At 41.9% G+C, this 18048-nt stretch overlaps 1 protein-coding gene across 10 annotated transcripts in view; it reads right to left on the bottom strand.

Annotated features, from left to right (window-relative positions):
* lmo7a (LIM domain 7a) overlaps positions 1–18048 on the bottom strand; it is a 74988-nt gene that overhangs the window by 29718 nt on the left and 27222 nt on the right. For all 10 annotated transcript variants that reach the window (XM_049593399.1, XM_049593398.1, XM_049593406.1 and 7 more), the window contains 4 exons: positions 6563–6593; positions 4417–4530; positions 3260–3479; positions 1351–1600 (listed from right to left, as the gene is read on the bottom strand). In XM_049593399.1, coding sequence (XP_049449356.1) covers positions 1351–1600; positions 3260–3479; positions 4417–4530; positions 6563–6593 — 615 coding nt within the window. The remainder of the gene's footprint in view (positions 1–1350; positions 1601–3259; positions 3480–4416; positions 4531–6562; positions 6594–18048) is intronic.

Below are 18048 nucleotides of genomic sequence, written 5' to 3'. Positions count from 1 at the left end.
AGGATTGCAAAGTGTGTGGTAGAAAAGTAAGAAAAGATTCTGATAACTGGATTTTAACACTCTCACACACCTGAAGCCTTGCATCTTCTTGTACCACGGTCTCCTCTGAGAGCCTAGTTTGATCTTCTGTATGTGAACGTCCTCTTCAGGTGTCCAGAACTTCGGTAAGAACTTGTCATAAGATTCTTTGGCAGCAGGCTGTGGTTTGATGCCCATCTTGCGGGAGTACAGATCATCTTGGATGGGGTCAGCATAGCCCACCTCATCGTCCTCATCCTCAGAGTCATCGTACATGTCCCTGAACAGGCTGTCGGTGGACACGGGCCGGCGGTGGTCCACCCTCACGGAGCCCTGCTGGCAGGGCTGCATTTCCTTTCTGTTGACGCCGCTGCTGCTCAAGAGAGACAGCCAATCACACGTGTCAAAAAGTATTTTTTTCAGCAGCAGCACAACACGCCAGTCACGCAAAGAGGAGCACATTCCTCGAGCACAACAACCTCAAATGAAATGACGCAAGGATTAGCAAACCAATGCAAAACCAAACTTTAAAGGAGGGGGGGAGTAGATTCGAGGAGTTATGTTGCCAAGCTCATAAAATTCAGAAGGCGCAAAAAAGGACGTGCTGCAGCTAAAAATCTCAAAACCAATTCAAACAGAAACCAGCAAACTTCAGAGCACGGTTAGAGGCAGCATACTACAACCAAGGATGTTGCTCATGGTTACAATTAACCATGCAAACTGAGGGCAAGAGAAGCGGTCTAGTTTGCTCTCATCAGGCAGGCACATCAAAGTCACACTGTCGCTTCGTGTTCTCTGACCTGAGGCAGGTCACAGTCTGTTGAGGGGCAACACTGGGAGTCATAGTGACCTTAGGCCAGGGGCCACCGCCACCCCTAGACGCCCTTCCCGCTGCCAGGGGACTGATGGGCACGGCAAAATTGGTGGGAGGAGCCGGGGAGGGGCTGTGAAAGCGTCTGCTGGCCAGGTCATCCAGAACGAGGTCGGGGTCCGGTCGGTCTGCGTCCGAGTCGCTGCCGCTTTCGTACTCGTAGGCCCACTGAAGATGAGCCGCAGGCGAGGCACTCTGGGCTGCTCGACTGTTGTCATAGCAGTCAGGAGAAAGCCCTGTTTCGCTGAGGTCATCATTCAACAACAAATGTAACACAACACCATTGACCATTTGCAGACAACGCAAACACCAACATGATGGGAGAGAGGAGACATTTGAAGCACAAACCAAGGATTTGAATACAAACACTTCTAGATCACTTTGTGTTACGATGCTTTCAAGACATAAGAAATAAAACTAATCAGCTGAGATGAGAAATGGCACCTTCAAATAAACAGTACCTGGTGAGTATGCCTTCCTCCTCTGCGTATGTGGGGTTGGCCCAGCTGCGCCTGCTGTCCTCATTGCGTTCGGCCCGTTTCTTCCTCAGTGGAGCCGGCACGTAGCCTGAGGGTTTGTCTTTAGTGGGCAGGAACTGGTTAAACTGGGCAGTGGCCTTGGGTGTGATGGTTACTGACCGGCGGTAACTGACACTGTCCTTGTTGTCAGCCATCCTGTAGACAGAGTCTGCCTCAGTGTCACTGCAACAACCTGGAGCATGGACGGGAGAGGAGAAGAGAAGAGGGGGGACAAAGAGGTGTAAATTACGTTTGTGGGAGAAGAAATGAAAGAGAGGAGTACAAGGAGGTCTGTTAGGGGTAATGGAGTAGCAAAAAGGACAAACGAGGTGAGAGTTAAGAGTGAGAGGAGTGTGTGTTCTGGCGTGACTCTGGAGGAGTAACAGAGGGGTGCAGGGTGGGGAATGGAGGCCTCCTCATTTACAAGCTGGTGTGGATGGCTGTGGAATGTCTCACTGCCCTCTCCTATGGAGGAGGGGGGGCAACCACCGCTCAGAGATCACTGACCAGCACTTCACCCTCTCAAAGCATACTGCACTTTTGTTATGAAACAAAATCACAGACGGGCCCTCAGCACTGATATATAATATCTCCTTCCTTACGGGCTTTTCACTGAAAACATTCACTTTCCAAAGCACGCCACTAGATGGCGATAGGTGTTTGTTTTCACAAATGGGAGGCAACTCTCTGGCTCTGATGCAGCATATCTTCCCTGCTCACAAATATTTGAAGCTCTAAACAGATGAATTTGATTATAAATATTAATTCAGAGATGAAATCTCAGAAATTTTAATGATAATGTACTGCTAGGGCCTCAAATAACACAAAAGAACAACCACAAAAATAAAAGAAAAACAGGATTTAGGGGGATATATTGGCAGAAATTGAATATGATATAACAAGTATGCTTTATTTTGTTTCATTGTGTGGTTGTTACCTTAGATTGAGCCATTTCTTATATTTCTTTCCCCATTTAATGTTTGTTTTTTTTTTTGGCTGAGTTTTTCCTTATCTGCTGTGAGGGTCCAAGGACAGAGGGATGTTGTGTGCTGTAAATCCCCCTGAAGCAAATTGCAATTTGTGATATTGGGCTTTATAAATAAAATCTAATTAAACTGAAGCTTACATCTACAGAGGGAGCAGGTCCTTGTCTACAGAGTCCACCATGTTGCACCGCCATGTTTCAACAGTAGAGCACAGAACGGACAAACCAAACACTGGCTCTAGAGAGGGTCAATTGCGTTTTCACATTGGCTATAGTAGTTAGCAGCTCCTCTGCAACAAGAATGATGGTTTAAAAAGTGCTTTATTCAGTGTGTTTTGGTGGTTTAAATCACCTGCGCCATTTATTTTAGAGAGGAAAAGACCTCTGTGGATCATTCATCCTCTGATAAAAACCTCCTGAACACAGGAATCTTAAGCTATCAGGGAAAAAAAGGTGAGCACACATGAGCAGATGCTAGGCTAGCAGCCTGTGTCTGACATGCAAAACAGCATCGGAGAAGCACTGATTTGTAACATGACACGGCATTATTCAGGGTCGTTACATTTTAATCACCTGGTCCAAGTGTTTTTGAGAGAAGGAAACTTCTGCAGATAATTCAGCTCCTGGTAAAAAACTTCTAAATGATGAACACTGAACAAATTCTAACCTCGAGAAGTTTCTGCTGGTTGCAATCTGCAGTCCTCACCGCTAGATGCCGCTAAATCCCCCAAAATCTTACACACTATTCCTTTAAATGCCATAAAGTCAGCTATAAAAGGTTTAAAAGAAAAAAAAGGTTGAACAGGTTTTGTCAGAATAGCACATGTCTGATTATGTCTGTGTATAGATGTAAATGACATTTCCTACCCTCGCTGCTGCCTTTAAGAGTGGTGTCAGATGAGATGCTCTGGGGTCGGGAGCCCAAAGAGTCCAAGCTGTCCAGGGAGTCGTCTCTCCGGTGTCCGCCTCCTCCTCCGCCTCCTCCTCCTCTCAGTTGAAAGAGCTCCTCTCGTTCCGAGTACCAGCTATCTCCAAAACCGCTGTCTCTGACGTTGCTGCCTTTCTGACTGGACGATTCCTGCAGAGCCTTTCATGCACACACACACACAAGCACACACGCAGTCAGATAATAGGGTGCCAATTACAATATTTAGCTCCACTGTGTGTGTGGTGCGTGAAAGATCTCCCAGGTAGAGTGTGAAGTCTGCGCTGTCTGGCCTCTCATTCTTGCTGTGACTGTAAACACACACTCCTATACCGTCTATACCGGCTCATGCATGCTGTAATTTAACAAAATAACCTCATTGTTTTCTATTCACTGTCATCTCTGTCAAAACAAACATCTTCCACACCGCCCTTGATGACTGTTTACTACATCAAGAATATATTATTGCATGTAAACACTTATGCAAGCCCTGCAGCCTCTAACCAGCGTGGCTGCAAACAGGCAAAAACATGTCAGCCCCTTTAAAAAGAAAACAGTTGTCAGATCTGTAATCCACTGAATCCTACCAGACAATACAAGTGCACAAACTAAACCCAGCCTAACCCTGCACCACTGAACTTGGATTATCATAGCTCAATGTACAAGACATGTAGCAACCAACTGCTATTACTGAAAATCCCTGTAGTCAGTTGAATTATAGTGGCCTTGCACACCACCACCTATAAATCTATGTGAAAGCAAAGTGCCAAATTCAACACTGGGATGAGCAGGAGGGGGAGGAAACCTTCAAGGAAAGAAGAAGCTATGTTCACGTGCAAGCTGTGTGCCGTGCAGTAAGAGATTAAAAAGCCACGTCAAGGGATCAGGTCATTTATGACTTAAGGTAACTTTGGTTTTAGTGGCCAGCAATCTGAGGCCCCTTCGGCCTTTAGCAGCCATTCTTCTGCACATATTCTACATACCAGGGAGGATATGGAAATGTACTGGGCAGCGGCTGTAAAAGAGGATTTCATTCATGCTGCAAGAAAATTAAGCTTTTGTTTCATGACGACACAGATACCCACTTTGAGAGTTTTACCTTGTATAGTGCTGTGCCCAATAATCCCTCAAATGCCTTGAAATTCAGGTAGGGTCCATCATAGAAACGATCACACTGAGCTCTTCTACCCAGCCAGTAAATGGTGATCAATACCTGGAGAGAGGGAAATAAAAAGCTTGTTATAAACCACACATATACATGGAAATTATTCAATACATCTAAACAGAATACAACATATTATAGCTCCACCTTTCCCCCAGCTGATAGATGTTCTGTGCAGAGCTAAAGCAGAGGGATTGTTGTGATAGTTGCCACACTGACACAAGGTGATATCAGCCACTGCCCTGCTCTTGTTTCCAGCCTCATCCAGAATACTCTGTTGCTGTTTGTGTGCACATTATCAGGTAAATGTGCTGCAGTGAAGCAAACAATCATCACTACATCAGTGATGCTGGTCCCCTATTACATGATACGGCTCAAACTGACATGTCAGCGCTTTGGTTTTATGTCAAGTGGCCACATGCAGGAAAATAATGTACAATGAAGATGATGACTAATATTACATCTATGAGACAAACATAATCCCAGAAAGATTAATTTTAAGTCTGACATCTCCTGCTTTAATGTCTTTTAGGATGCTTTTTAGACTTAGCAAGCTCTTGACATCCAGTATATCTTAGATTTAGTCTGGAATTACTGAAAGGATAAACTACTTGATTTGATGGTACATGTTTAGCGTCTGACTCTTAACATCTTGGGGCCATTTTGGAAGTAAAGTTTCAGTCAGCCATTCTTATCTACTAAACTTTTTGTCAACTTCAGTGAATATCTCATCACGTTCTACTAGCTGTCTATTGTGTGCGCCTAAAAAACATCCAGGCTCGGACTGCAACTCCAACTTTAAGTGTTGTCATTTTAACATTATCCCTCGTATTCAGTGTATTTTGAAGATCTATGAATAAATAATCCTCCATCTCTCATTCCCAGGTCATCAAATGCTTTGTCACGCCCCTCAGCGTGCGATATCGGCACCAAATGCACACTTAAACACACACAAAAGCGTGTTTATGTGACACACCAGGCTTTCAATTAACTCCCAATGTAAACCCAACCGTGTCAATACTTGACGCGGAGAGCAAGTGATGTAGTATAGAGAGCAAGAAAGTCCATGCAGGGCGGGAGAGATGCAGACAGGTCAAACCAAACAGAACTTTCACCCAGGAGACTGCAGTTTGTGTCCCATTTGAAACCAAAAGTCAGTGTTGTTTTGACATAACATAACATAATTTGCATACAGTCTTTGCCCTCTGACATCACTCACATGACATATTACATCACACTTTGTTATGCAACAAACATACTTTTTGTAACCCAAAACATGATCCTTCTCCTACACCTAAACACGTAGTAGTTTTGTTGCTCTGCAGTGAGTGTTTCACATCATTAACAATGTGTTACAGTGTGTTTTAGCTGTGCGTCACATAAATAAGCTAAAGGGTGCCCTGAACGTTGCTATCGCACGCTGAGGGGTGTGACAAAGCATCAGTATTTGATGGTCTGAGGATGAGAATGGGTTGCTCTCCCTTTATTTCTTGTCACATAAATGCCCCCCAAAATACTGCCCCAAAAAAGGGAACGAAATTTAATGTTACCATCACATATCACATTAAATGTCATCTTAGCAAACGTACAAAATGTTTAAAAGGACTATTAAGGTACAAAATTAAAGGAGTATTCTACAGATTTAGCATTGACTGACTCAAAATAAATGCAGTGAAATCAGAGACATCGTATTCTTTACTCCAAGCATGCTTTTCCCTGGTCAAAACATTACCCACAATGCAACTCGACCCCCAATAGTGTGGTTGGAAATGCTAACGTAGCTTCGAGCTGCATTTAGCAGTGGGCTACAGAGGTCTGGGAAGAACACAGATTGTTTTCCATTTTCAAAATGGTACCCCAACCCCAACCAACTCTGACTCAAGTGACATCAGTCGAAGGAATTTAACCAGCCAGTGCCTGTAGACAGACTTTGATGTGTTCCCCTTTAAGGGATTCAATTCCCCAGTGACACTTGAACAGGAGTGAAGCTAAATTATGTTTTGTGTTTTATTGCTGCTGAATGACAGGTCAATAAATCAAGCTCTCAGGAAAAAACAAAACTTTGCTATATGTTTCCACTCACATTTTTCAGCCTCCTGTTGGTCTCTTGATGCCTGCGAGAGAAAGAGCAGAAAACAGAGGTGTATGTGTGAGAGAAAATGACAATAAAAGAACAGAGGGCATGCTTGTTGGGTCTCTGTGTTGGGCAGTGAAAGAGCTGGAAAGTGAGAGCACAATCCAGACTACTGCCAGCCCTTCACTCACTCTCACACAACAACACAAAGGCTGAGGGGAAAACAAACACACATTTCTGGAAAAATAATTGTGAGCCGTAAAATAAAGTGTTTTACGTCTGCGCGGTTCTATTTTTGCACTAATCACACAATCAAGCAGCTGTAAAAACATCTAGTTAAAGTTAAGAGGCACAAGAAGGCTTTTGTTTCTGATTTCAAATAATGATAAAACTAATAACAATGATTTACCAAACACGGCTCTACTGTTGGAGCAACAGAGCTCCACACACGCTCCCCAGGTCATACAGAATTTCAGTCATATTTCTGGGGTTTGACAATTGACCTGGCAGCTAGTGAATCACTTTCACAAGACAACGTCAGCTCTTCTTAATCCTGTGAAACCAAACAAAACTCACAGTGTCAACGTGCAAGCCTGATATTTCCCTTTTCTCACGTACACTGTGTACCTGTCACATAAGCTGACTGCGGTGTCTATTTAGATAAGTCAATAAACAGTTATAATCAGCTACAGTACATGCAGAAGCCATAATGATGACAGGGCAAAGATATACAGTCTGCTTCACATCCTCCGTGCATGCTACACATTCCTGATATCATGTGGTAATACAATAGTCACACATGCCTTTCTACCCAGGAGCACTTGGATTTCTTCAGGCCCCTTCCCAGCATGCAGTGTAAGCAATGCACCTGCTGCTGCTGCGGTTCACACCCGAGATGAATGCCTGTCAAGCGTGTTCAGGTTGCTACAGGTTACTTAGTTTAAGGGGAAGACGTAAAAGCAAGGATGTGTAATCAAACACAGGGCTGCTAGTTAGAAGGGGAAAGACATTAGCATTCACTGGTACAAATACTGTACTTCAAGGAAAACACCACTTAAATTAGGAACTCCCGCTGAAAGTTCAATCAATATTTGTGAACATGAGCTGCTCTCTCTCAAAGCCAGAAACCAGATAAGTAAGTCTCAAACTTGTGATGTCAGAGGGTATAAAGCCTGCAGCTGCACCACAGACAATGAATGGGAGCCACGGGATGTTTGTCTTCTTTGTTTATACCCAAATGAGCTTCATTCTATTGTAGTGTTCGTACTTCTGAAAAAGAAAATGTACATGAGTTTTAGCACTCTAATTTTTGCATTTTGGAGAGTTTTTCACGTTTACTAATACTTATAGACCGTCTTAGACCATAGGAGTAACGTAGAAATTTTGAAAATGGGTGCAGTTCCCCTTTAAGTACAAATTTGAGGTAATGAGGAAACAAAATAGGGAGTGCTTCACTGGGTTACGGCTCTGTGTAGTTAGTTGTAAAAGAAACAGGCGCTCTTCAAGGTTGGCACAAAGAGTAACTTGAGTCACTCTCTAGTCTTCACTCTCAAGAAACAATCGAAACTTTATCTTTATCTTTAACAAATTTGAGGTATTTGTACTTAAAGGAATGCTTAGCCCCCTAAATGAGCATGTGTATACAGATTACTCACCCTGAGTTACACTGAATCAGTCAAGAAAGCTTTGTTTTTCTTTCATGCCTCTACGGTGAAAGAAGAATCCAAAAATCAGAGAAAAATTCTTGATGAATTAAATTTATTGGGGGTGGCGTTAAACAACAGGAAAGCTATTCAAAACATCTGTTAACACGCTCTTACAAAACTGATGCAGCATTATCCAAGTCTCATTTGTCCAATAAAATTCTCAGTACTTCTCAAACACATGCATTTTCACTAAAACGTTACTATTTAAAACACCTCTGCACAAACAGTGCAGGCGAGCAACCTGTATGTGCATGCAGCGGTGTTTTAAACAGTGAGGCTTTAGTGAAAATGCATGTGTTTGAGAAGTACTGAGCATACGACTGGATACATGAGACTTGGATTATGCTGCATGAGTTGTGTGAGAGTTTGTAAACTGATGTTTCCATATAGCTTTCCTGTTTTCTCCGTTTTTGGATTCTCCGTTCACTGTGGAGGCAGCGTAACACAGAGTGACTAATTGATATACTGATGATCATCTATGGGTTAAGTACTCCTTTAACTTGAGCATTTCCATTTCCTGTTACTTTATATTTCTACCTCACTGCATTTCAGGCAGACATATCCATTCAGAGAGCAGTCTTTACTTGTCAGATTAAGAATTTACATTGAAAACACTGGACTGTATTTTAAAACACACCAAACTGTTAAGGGTTAAACCAGTCAGAGGGCAAGCAGATCAACTTTATCACCAGTGTGCGTCATCTCACACCAGGGGCTCCCAACATGCTAACTCACCAACGATGAAAACTGAAATGGACGGTTACCAGTTTGGCATATTGCAAATTTATAGGCCCAATAAAACAGGCTGCAGGAAAGAAAAAAAGAGTCCTCTCTTGTGTGGCTTGGAACCTACTCACAAAGTCTAAGATTATAGCAGTGGTAGCCAGATCCAGAAAAAAAGGAGCTGTATACCAAAACTACCACCACACCGCTTCCCGTAATGCTTATTTATAGCTGGTGGTAATATCTGAACAGAAGGGAAAATATATACGGGTTATTTTCAGGACTCCTCCACAGCCTGAGGACTGGTGAAATCAGCTGAGCGCTCATATGATTTAGCACAATCACTGACAGAACGTCATCTGAGACAGAAAGTTCTGTACAAAGACTACAGGCTAGGAATAGTTTCTATGAAGGAGTTTTATCAGGGAAAAAAATCACATAGGGTTTTCTGATTTTAAAGTGCTGAGAGGAGAAAGAAGCCATTTGTGTCTGTGAATGTTGAACACATTCAAGCAGTGAAGGCAGTCTGAATTCTCTGAAGACCTCACTCTGCTTAAATTTAACTATAAATCAACATATGTCATGTCAAACACAAGACACTGTTGTTTTGTAAGATGTTCTTAAGTGTGTTTGTTATGTTACAGGTAAATTTAATCATGCACATAACTGTACATATTTCTTATGTTTTTTTTATTCTATTCTTGTTTTGTTCTGTTGATGTATATACTGTAGTTACATTTCACACTTACAGCCTCAGCACAGTACTGATAAATATTTTATCTTTAATATTTTTATATCTTAAGTACTAGTGTTAAACACTGTAGCATAATGCACATTCTATTTTTTATTTTTATTTTAATGTACATATTCATTTCTATTTTATTTTATTTATTTCATCTATTATTTTTATTTTTTCTTATTTTATTTGATTTCATTTTTTAATTTCATTTTATTTTTTGTATCTATTTTATTTTATTATTTTATTTCATTTCATATCATTTTATTTTATTTTATTTTAGTCCTTTACATTTACATTCTTCTACAAAGAGTACTGTCCAACACTTTCCTGCAAGATAAGAACACATATGTAGTCCCAGGATTGCCTTACATTTAAAACCAATGATACAGCCAATGTGTGGCCAGAACAGGCCATCCTACCCGAGAGCGTAACTCACAGTACTGAGTCAGAGCTTTACAACTGGTACTGAACCTCAGAGAAGCATGGTAAGCTATGTCAACCATATAAAGACACAACGGAGAGGTATATGCATTTATAACTGCAGCCCTGTCTCCTAGAAATTACTTATGTTGCTTAACTGCGGTCTTAATTATGTCGTTGAGGCAACATAATCGTTCCCTGGATTATGTTCAAAGACAACAATTCTGTCAGGTACTGAAATACTACATTCATGTACCATGAAAAGAGGTGGTTGGGGAGGATGGGAGGCATGCAGCGTGCATCAAGACTCCTGTCTTGGGTATAAGAAGCAAAAGCACTTTGTTTGAGGTTAGGGAAAGATCATGATTTCGGTTAAATATTAATAAAAAGGTAATAAAAAATAAGGCCGTAGTCACTGCAGACTTGCAAGATACATTAATTTGCAACATTTCCTCAGTATATTAATAAAAAATGAAATTTACTCAAATTATGTTTCCCCCCAAAAGTATTTGCTATGTCATATTAGATGTACCTTAACTTATTTTTTAAGAGACAGGGCTGATAACAGATCATCATAACCCAACACAGGTAAAAATGTGGCAGCAACAAGTCGCTTTTTTTTTTCAGAAGAATAAAAAAGTTTTATCTTCAGCTTTCTCACAAGGTGCTGGCACAGGAACAGATTCTAGTTTAGGAAGTAAACAGGAAACTTCAGGGTCCATGAAATGGCCGACCCCTATCAGACAATGTATTTGTGCTATACAGTACAGAGCTCTCACAGGAAACCCTACAGCTTGACAAATTAACAGGACGCCCTCATCATTTCCCCCCAGCCAGCCATTTCAGCCGTAAGCCTCAACCTCTGCGTGCTTACACAGACTGTCACATCGCCACTCTCTTGGCGAGGTCAAAGGGTGAGAGACATTCTTCTTCTTTTATGCTCCAAGGGAATGCAAAGATACAAGATGCTATAACTTCTACAAGTAAGTCACTCGCTTTATGCACAACAATCACCAGCCATACAATGCACAGGTGGACATATGTGCCCCCCATTGTTGAAACAAAACCATGCACTTGTGGCCAGGATATTAAACTTTCATATCATCCTAAGCCTGGACTAATCACCACTGTAATTTATATAATAACTTGATAAAGAACAGGCTTCTAATTGATACTGTTTATCAACCTGACTGAGTTCTATCATGTCAAACTGTGCCAGCATTGCGTGACGTTATCGTGCAGTAACACACTATTAATTTCATTTGACCTGAAGGAGTAGAAGGCCATGTCCTGCCAACACAAACCAGACTCCAAAAGAAACACATACAACTGAAGAAACATAAGCCACTATTCAAATGCTAGACAAATAACTTCTTGAAATGAGCCAAAGTAAATGATCTCTCCAATTCAGCCAATCCTCCCTGCACTGCAACCAAGCCAAAACTGTGTTTAGATCTCTGGCATGACAAAAAAATCTACAGGTGAAATCAGTACATGGACCAAAGTGAGACCACAGGATGCATCTAAATCCACGTACAGCCACACACAAGATCAAGGCAGCTCTGCTTCTTTGAGACAATAACATCCACAAGACAAACAAACCCAGAGTCACAGCGTTGAGTTAATGGGTGTGCATGTGTGATCAGAAGCATACCTCTGCACTGAAGATCACTTGCTCTGCAGCATTCAACAACACCACATGACATCCTTCATCTATGTTCTCTCATTCTAATGAAATACTGTGGAATTAAAGACACACCCAGGCGCTCCCATGCATCAGGAGTCCTGAAAAACACACAAGGAAAGTCTGAATAGAGGAATCAGCTGTGGGTGAGACAGTGTCGGGCATCATTGTGGCGTACTTATCGGAGACACTGTCGCCTCTGTGAGCGAGGGGTGAGGCTGGCATTTCTCTCTCCGAGTCAACTACGGAGCACAAATATAACCCTTGTGTTGGCCTTTTACAGCCAGGGCCACGGCCACGGTGTAGAAACTTTAATGGCCTTTCACCATCATTGCTCCTTTGGTTTCACAATCTGCCCACAGTTCACACAACACTGCAACAAGAAGTGACGGCAGTGCCATATATTAAACCATGAAACCAGAACACGCAGTGCCAGCTCAGTGAACCACACCCGAAATACTAACACACAGGGCACTTTGTCTTCTTTGCATCATGCACCTCACTGCGGAGCATTTAGACTTTGTCACAGTGACGTTTTAACTCCATAAATAACAGCACAGTAAAGGCACGAGGTACAGTATATGTTGGTGTTGAATAAATTCTGATAACAGGCTGTGTAGTCACTCCAAATTTGTGTGGGAAACGGCACATTCCTTCAGGTAGTTCAAACATTTGGTTTGATCTGGAGCCAGAGATGCCATTGCATAATCCAAATTGTTTAATCACACTCACACACACACACACACACACACACACACAACCACTCCTCTTTATCTGTTGTTTAGAAAGGGTCATTGACATTCCACAAAGGGCAATGTATTTTGATGTACCTGCCGATCCGGTGCAGTTTCCTTTTTTTCCCGGTTTGGACAGCAGTCAACTCTTGTCAATAATTTGCTTAATCAAACGGCGGTTACAAGGGAGACTTTGGACTCCTCTCAGCGGGGGATCTGTTCTGTCACTCACTGGAGGTCACAGAACAAAAGCTGGACTCAAAGCCTGATGGTCTTTACTTCATCAAACATAGTAGCACAACAGTGTAAAGTCCTGATTAAAATGCACTCAAGTAAAAGTACAGAAGTACTGTTAGTACTGCGATAACTACTTTTTGGCCACTTGGGGGCAGCTGAACATATCGTGCCTTTCCAAAACCAGACCCTATCCACTCCCACTCTGTTGTGGAGCGTAACACTGTTTGTAGTCACCTTCACAACTGAATAAAGCACCCTTCATCAAGGTGTAGGAGATTAACAAAGCTGAAAACTTCAGGACAAACTTCTTCACTCTCTGTTTCACTCTGATGTTGATAAAGTGCTTAGTTTTTGTTACAGTTCTTGTAAATATACAACATTACAATCAAATGAACACGACTGTTTTCTAGAGACTAGAGAAGGATATAATTTATCCTTTATACAAGGTCTGTATGACAATAGGCCTATAACTGTCTATTTTAGTTTGAGAAGTTTACGTTTGTAAGGGCAGTTGTGCAGAACTTTATTTGTACGGAGCACGTTCAATGACGATCAAAAGGTCAGTAAGTCAGCATTGATGCAAGCTTGCTGTCGGAGGGTTTTATAACTCACTTCTACCCCTAACTAGTTGGCTTGGGACGGTACTCAATGTGGCAGACCCTCCGCATGAACACGGAGACAGAGTGAAAGTGGGTTAAGAGAGGGTGTAGGCAATGGTTTGGCAAAGGCTTATTATCACCGTCTGTGTTAATATGGTGATGCTGTTTGCAAACAGTTGCTTATGTACATGTCCAGCAGTTACTGGAGTTGTGTTTGTGTCCACCTGATGAATTTCAGTCCAATATTCACTCTCTTTTTGCTCTCAGCAAGTCGCTAACTTTGTCTGTCTGGGGTTGGGTAATGAGCAGGTCGTGTACAGGTTTTTTTTTTAAAAACAAAACAAAACATAAGAATCAAGACAGCTTCCTGCTGCTATGATGGCAGTGAGAGTGAACCAAAACAGTGAAGTTGTGGGCCAGACAGCTGAACAATGAGCTGAAGCTACAAAGCTCTATAAAGCTGCAGATTCAGCTGATAATTGTGGGTTTAGCTGGTTTAACATTGTCATTCAATACATTACTAAGACAAAAATATCAATTGAAGCTGCTTTAAATATAAAAAATAGACATGCTCATAATGCAGAAAGGTACGTTAGCGGGAGCGATGCCATTGTTTCAACAGCCCAATATTCCGAAGCCCCATTAGTCCGCAAAATGTCCCATTGGACCAAAAGCCCACTTCTTGGAAAGCTAGTTATCCAAAAACAAACACCCCTTGCTCTGACGTCTCAAAAGACACACTCCCTGCAGTTAGTTCCAGTTTCCCATCAGCGTCTGAGATACCAATCCTCGGTGTTCTTACCCACCCACCCCTGCTTCTCTAGCAACTTTTGTGCCACTAAACCAGGGTGTTTTAATCCAAAACATGATCTTTCCTAACAATAGCCAAGTGTTTTTTTTGCCCAAACCTCACTACACATTTGCCACAGCATTGTTGACAAGTGTATCTGTGGTTTACAGAAACAAACAATGCAAATTTTTTACTCTGGCAATTGTAGTATCTAACTGCAGGGAGTGTGTATTTTCGTAGAAATGAGACTTGGCGAAGGAGAACATTTTTCGGACAAACAAGGATTTAAAATTTTTGGGCTGTTGTAACAATGCGCAGTCCCCTGTTAGGTGATGATCTTAAATATTATATACATCTTAGATCATGTGATTGTTAACATTTAAATACCGTGCTTGAATAAATGTGTTTAATTACTTTCCAACACAGCTTGTTGTCCGAGGCATTTGAGTTCTCCAATATCTCCAATATATAAGATAAGATCAGATAAGATAAGATAAGATAAGATAAGATAAGATAAGCTAAGCTGCAGTTCCTCTTGAATTTGCTATGACATGTAGCAGGGGATAAACCTCAGGTTCATGCAGCTCACACACTGAAATAAGCTGAATAAGATGAGAGTCTTTCGGCAGCTACAGTCGAACAGCACAGTGTATAATGTTTCAGTATAATGACACGCTGCACACGCTGCAATTTCCACCTTCTAAGGCCAAGGTATCCTGTTTAAGTATTTCTATGACAAATGGCACTTGTTAAAACATTGAGAGGTCAAGTGTTCGGTAATCAGCTGACATTTAGTGCCATAAGGGAAATCCCTGCATGTACAAGCCTTTTCCTTTATGTCAGCTCAAGAGTTGTGGTCCCAGTCCAGCCTTGACTCCACGCCGCTGAATTTCCAAATGGCAGCGAAGGGTCTAAAGGAAGTGCCTGCGCACTTAGAGATGCCATGATTCATGTGCAGCACGCTCCAAGGCTTCATTTCCTGGGCAGCTGTTAGAAACTGACAGAGTTGGTTTTAAAGTAGCTGGTGAATCATAGCCTCCGGTGATGAATCAGACGGTCAGTGCTACACCTCTGGGTGTTTGCACTTGGTTATAGTTCAACAACACGTGGATCATGCGAGGAATCTTTAAGAACACATACCTCACCCAGCTTCACACAGTCTCTTATCAGTCTCTGTTAAAACAGTTTGTCATGTTATATGACGAATTTTGATATTGAATGTGTTTGTAGCTGATAAATGGTTTTTATCAGAGGGTAGGTTTCACAACACGAGGCAATAGAGCAACATGCACTCCAGATGGTGGTGAGGCCAGTACTACAACAACTGCAAAGCTCAAAGGTCAAAACAGACAACCAATAATATTTTATGGCTGTCGTGACAACACAGACTTGTATGGATTAAACTGTGTTCTCAGCACACCTTGCTTTAGTTAATATCTGACTCCAGCTTCATGCCAAAAGAAAGGTATCTGCAGTGCTAATAACTATATTTACAGCACAGAGTATCAATGTGTGAACTTGAGCATTATTTCAGATCAATAAGACTAATTGATTTCAGTCAGTGAGGGGTTTCTACAGATGAATCCATCTTTACTGTTGTGTCCAGGTTAGAGCAGATTAGGACCGCAACTAATAATCTGCTGGTTGTTCTATTAATTAAACTGTTAATTGTTTGGTCTTTGAGATGTCACAAAATAGTCAAAAGGATTCCACAGTGACATCTTTAAGCGTCGTTTAGCCCGAGCAACAGTAGAAATATAACAAAATAGAGACAAGCAACACATCCTGACATCTAAGAAGCTGAAGTCAGGAAATGTTTTTACAGCATTTTTGCTTGATAAATGACTGAAATGATTAATCAGTTATGAAAATGGCTGACATTTACATTTCTTTCAATCAGGTAATCGATTAATCAACTCAGCAGTGCAGCTTTAGTGTAGATACAAAACTAAGGAAACTAGCGCGCACACAGAAGTTAAAGTTATACTCTGTATGTACCTATAATTTTGTAAGACTTTAAAAGGAGCAGTATACTGAGTTGTTCCAATACCAATACCAATACCAGCATCTGAAATGCCTTCAAAACTGCCCAAGTCCATGTACCGATCTGATACCACCTGATTTATTCATTCATTTTCCATAGCCGTTTTTCTGTTGGGGGTCGCAGGGGGCTGGAGCCTATCCCAGTTGACATTAGTCAAGAGGCAGGGTACACCCTGGACAGGTCACCAGACTTCCACAGGACTGACACATAGAGACAGACAACCATTCACACGCACATTCACACGTACGGACAATTTAGAGTCACCAGTTAACCTGCATGTCTTTGGACTGTGGGAGGAAGCTGGAGTAGCTGGAGAACACCAACGCTGACGTGGGGAGAACATGCAAATGTTGCACAGAAGGGCTCCCCCACCCTTGGGTACGAACCCCCCCATTAAACTCTACGTAGTTTCAAAATTGGAATCAGTTCTTTGCCGCACTTAAACAGAAGCAACCACTGTTTCCGAGCAGCGAAGAAGAAATGATTCCTGGAAAAAGTGTAACATAAGTCATTACCAAAATGTCAAACTAGATGATTAAAAAAAAGTTCTATAGCATTCATTCTCTGTATGTATTTGTTCATGTTTTACAGTGGGTTTAACCTGAGTCATGCCATACAACAGCACAAACAGTGCTAACAACAGCAACAGTGCTGGCAGAGCTAATGGTGCTAACCTGGGGGGAACCAGAGGGTGAGCGCTACACTTTTGCAGTGAAACCATGGTTTGGGACAGCATGATCAGCGGTAACAGCCGTATAAGAGCAGTGCAGAGTACTGCTGATTAGCTAACCAGAGGGATACACACACAGGGACTGACATGCACTTGCATGTATGCTCGGCCTGACCGTCTACCACAACAGAAAATACAGAAGCTTCTATTACAACACCCACAGATGGAGAGTGACTTCATTCTCCGCTCAGGATACCATTACATAGGAAAAAGTTGTTTCCTGCTTTACTGATGCTGTAAATGTCAAATAGAGTTCCTTTAAATTTCAACAAAAATGATACAAATAAAATAAACTGAAACATTAAAATGTAGAAAAGAGAAGAACAATGAAATGCAGCTGATCGCTTTATGAATCAGTGAAGAGTTTTGCCAATGGGTGAAATGAAACTTACAGCACAAACAGGATACCAGCCTTACTGCTGCTGAAACAGGGAAGCTGAGCAAAGCACCTGTCAGACTGGGTTTAAGGGAGTGGAGGTTGGACGCACACCAGGGGCAGAGACAGCTGATAGAGACAATTTTCTCTCTGTGTCTGTGCTGTAGCTCATTTGCCTATAGTCTCTGATAAGCAACAGTGAAATAAAACCTTTGGCTGCTACTCTACAGCCTTGTTTGGGATTATCTCCTCATGTTGCTCTCTGTGTGTCATCTCTGTCTGTTTGAGTTATAAATACTGCAGCTAGGGAACCACATTATTAATCCCACAAACTACAAAACATCTCTTCATGCTGTATTTAAGAAGAAAAGGGACTCAGAAATCAATTTGAGGAAGGAATTCCCTTTGTACAAATCATCAGCACTGACTCATGCACAATGCACTTCAGCTGGAGCAGCTGCAGGTTCATCTTAACTTTTGAGCAAGTGTTTTCCTCTGAATGAAGTGACAAGATTACAACCTCACCGCAAACTACACTCAAGCTGTGACACACAAACACACACAGGTGTACTCTCGCGACCCCATGCAGGGGTGAGAATGTACTGGGAGGAGACAACACACTATTAAAAGCACTTCATCTGAGTCCTGATACCATTCCAATCAATCCTGCTTGTCAATGTGACCCTCAGGTCCTAAAAATAGACAGTGAGCCC

The sequence above is a fragment of the Epinephelus fuscoguttatus genome, linkage group LG13 (assembly GCF_011397635.1).
Source record: "Epinephelus fuscoguttatus linkage group LG13, E.fuscoguttatus.final_Chr_v1".
Lineage (NCBI taxonomy): Eukaryota > Metazoa > Chordata > Actinopteri > Perciformes > Serranidae > Epinephelus > Epinephelus fuscoguttatus.
This window is presented reverse-complemented; position numbering and strand designations above follow the sequence as displayed.